The sequence below is a fragment of the Teleopsis dalmanni genome, unplaced genomic scaffold, assembly GCF_002237135.1.
Source record: "Teleopsis dalmanni isolate 2A unplaced genomic scaffold, ASM223713v2 unscaffolded_contig_3188, whole genome shotgun sequence".
Classification (NCBI taxonomy): Eukaryota; Metazoa; Arthropoda; class Insecta; order Diptera; family Diopsidae; genus Teleopsis; species Teleopsis dalmanni.
Window position 1 is genome coordinate 2,253 of NW_024034570.1, and position 3,197 is coordinate 5,449.

General features: G+C 27.4%; 1 protein-coding gene across 1 annotated transcript; it reads left to right on the top strand.

The window, feature by feature from the left end:
• Positions 1 to 303: 303 nt before the first annotated feature.
• LOC119665004 lies at positions 304 to 2,363 on the top strand (the record flags this gene model as incomplete). The annotated part of the gene is made up of 5 exons (XM_038074339.1): positions 304 to 393; positions 1,658 to 1,750; positions 1,814 to 1,966; positions 2,030 to 2,197; positions 2,253 to 2,363. Coding segments are annotated over exons 1-5 (615 nt in total), but the record flags the coding sequence as incomplete, so codon positions are not given.
• Positions 2,364 to 3,197: the final 834 nt, after the last annotated feature.

Here is a 3,197-nt window from a genome sequence, read left to right on the forward strand (position 1 = left end):
GAAAAAATCGTTATTTTCCAATCTTTGAGGCTCTTGGGGCACCATTTCCACTTATCCAATTGAACTAAAATTTTACACAGATTATTTTTTTAGTAAAATGAACCGATCTGAGGGGTGCCGTCAACCGATTTTACGAAACAAAAATTGCCCATATACCTTAATGGCACCCTAATGTTATATAGTTAAGTTAAAATCTGATCTGCGTCAAACCACAACACTATTAAGTACAGTACCTACCAATATATTTTATTTTGGTTTATTTACGCCTTTTGATATTTAAAAATATTCTGGTAGTGCTCGAAAATGGCTGATTTTGTGACAGAAGTCGAATTTGGTAGGGAAATGACTGCTAGACTATATGCACCAAAAACTAACTCACAACAATTACTTAATGTAAGCTAAAGTAATATTTTGTTGGTTTCAAAAAAGATTAAAAAGATTAAAGTGATTAAAGTACAGTTCAAACAAAAATAATAACAATACCGAAATATAGACTATAGAAAGACCACAAGTTGTCAAGCATAAAAATTTGTTATAATTAATACAAATGTCTTTTAGAATAAAAATTTGAGAAGATACTTTAAAACCACAAACAACCCATCATTTTTATTAAAAATACAGAATACTTCAAGAAAATTTTTCATTATCATATAAAGCACGAACCAAGTCGGCTTCACGGTTATTACATGAATTTTCAATTTTAAACACTATTCAGGCTAAGCTCAGCACTAAAAAACAGTAGACAAAAGATTCCACATATTAACATGCGTACAGGCTGTGATTTGTTTTTAGATCAACTCAGATATATTTGAAATTTTGTAAATCAAATAGCAAATTGAAAATAACTTTAATGAACCTTTTCATAAATGGTTTAATAAATTCATTTTTAAATAAAAAATGTTACGTTCTAAAAAATTATGGAATAATTCATCCACCATACACGAATTCTTCTCATAGCAGTTTCGTTGACCTATGTGAAACGTCAAATTGATTCGTAAAGTCTGCATTAACCCATTAAGTACCAGGCAAGTTCAAACTTGAAATTTCATGTTGAAATTTCCATAGTAAATAATTAAATAACACAAGTTTAAATAAATGAGAAGAGTTTGATATTTTTATCTAACGACTAAAATTTATTTTGCATTATTTTATCTTTATAGTACCATGGGATCTCCTCTTTCGTCTATCGTCTATATTGTACAATATTGTCTATATTGTGCTATATTATACAATATAGACGACAGAACAAAGAGGAGGACGTATCGTAATCCTGATGATGACTCTCAACGACAGTCGAAATATAGAGTTTAATAAAAAAATAATAAACGTTTTATTATTTAACAAGAAGGGACCTACAGCCAGAATAAAATTATTCAAAAAAACTATATTAGAATCTATTATTTCTGTGTTTAAAAAAGACTTATTGTTATTACAACTCCTCCCTGAGAAAAGAGTTAAATAAACGTAAAAACGTGGATAATATACATATAGATAACTATCTATATTAAATAAAATATTTTTAATATATAACTTTTATAATAATAAAAAATAAAACCCACTTTATTAGTTTTTGATTTAAAAATTTAAGCCCTTTTTAAAAACAGAAATAACACTTTTTTAAATATAATATCAATCATTTCAAAAATTGCAAATTTAGACCAAACATAATAAGTTGACTTCCTGGGACAATGGAAATAATTATATACAACTCATTAGAGTTTTGCTGCTACTTTTTCTTTTAGTAGGAAAGGTAAGTAAGAAATATTCATAATTTGTATTTATTTGTATAAATAAATATATTTATTTCTTTTAGTCATATTCTTTCTTCAGAATGTCCAAAATTGAATGCTTGAGTGTGGATAAAAATTTAAGTGAATTTGAGTATTGTCGCTTGAAACCCATAAATCGGAATGTATCAGAATTCTCTTTCAAACTAAAGCTTCATGATACCATTAATGACTTGACTGTATATTCTAAATTATAATACTTTTTTGTTTCCATAAACAGTAAAATATTTTATTTTTTTAAGGCGAATTATGAACTTTTACAAAAGTTTAATCGATATTCACCAATTGGCATAAATTATACTTTAAATATATGCAAATATTTTACCAATCGCAAAAATGAAAAGTTTGTGACTATATTTTTTGATCTAATGAACAATTATATAAACCTCAATCACTCATGTCCATTTAAGGTAATTTAAAATATGTAACTTCTTTTCTCTCCATATATAATTAAAACCTTTTTAGGATTACATTCAATTGGAAAAATTTTATGCACGACATGACAGGCTCCCACTACCGATACTCTCTGGTGAATATCTTTTTAAGACATCCTGGTTTGTAAAACAAAAATTGCGCGTTTGTGTTAATGTTTGGTTTAATTTTAAGGAATTGAGAAATTGATATTAAAAATTTCATTTTTCGTATAAATATACATTTTAATCATTTGTAAAACTAAACAAAAGTTAAAATTAACTTTGACAATGTATAAGTTTTGATGTTCGTATTATATTGGCTCTATTGATAATAAATTACTTACTTTTTTCAACAAAGATCTTATAGGTTTTTCAATTGATAAATCTGGAATCAATTTAGATCGAATCACACTTTATCGGTTAAGTCATAAAAACAGCTTTAGCAAAAAGGGTTTAATATCTGAAAAACAGAATATACTCCTATTTTAAACTCCTATTTTTCGGAAAATAAGATACTGACAATAACCGTATATTAATGATATTAAGCACTTTTTAAGTTAAAGTTGCATTGGTGTAGACTCTTTTTTCACACTCTGTGTCTCTTTAAATTGCACCAATTGTTTTTTTGCGTTAATTTTAAACACTGGCGCTAGGTTGCACATTAGCAAACCATTATGTTTGCAAACTAAACATCTTTCGGCACCGGTTTACAATATTATGCTGGATGATAATTCACTGAACGATTTTACTATCGTAATATAGTACACCTAATAGTTTAATATGTAGTAGCAGTCATAGCGTACTCACAGAGCACCAAGGATATTGCGAATAATTTTTTTCTCAAACATTCCCAGTCCTGCTTCATCTCTCTTTGATAAGATTTATGTACCTTGAAGAAGCATAGGTTGGATAAGTAAACTATATAATATATAGTGGCCAGCAAACACCTCAACAAACTTCATATATCATTTATTTACAATGGTTTAAAGAACATAGA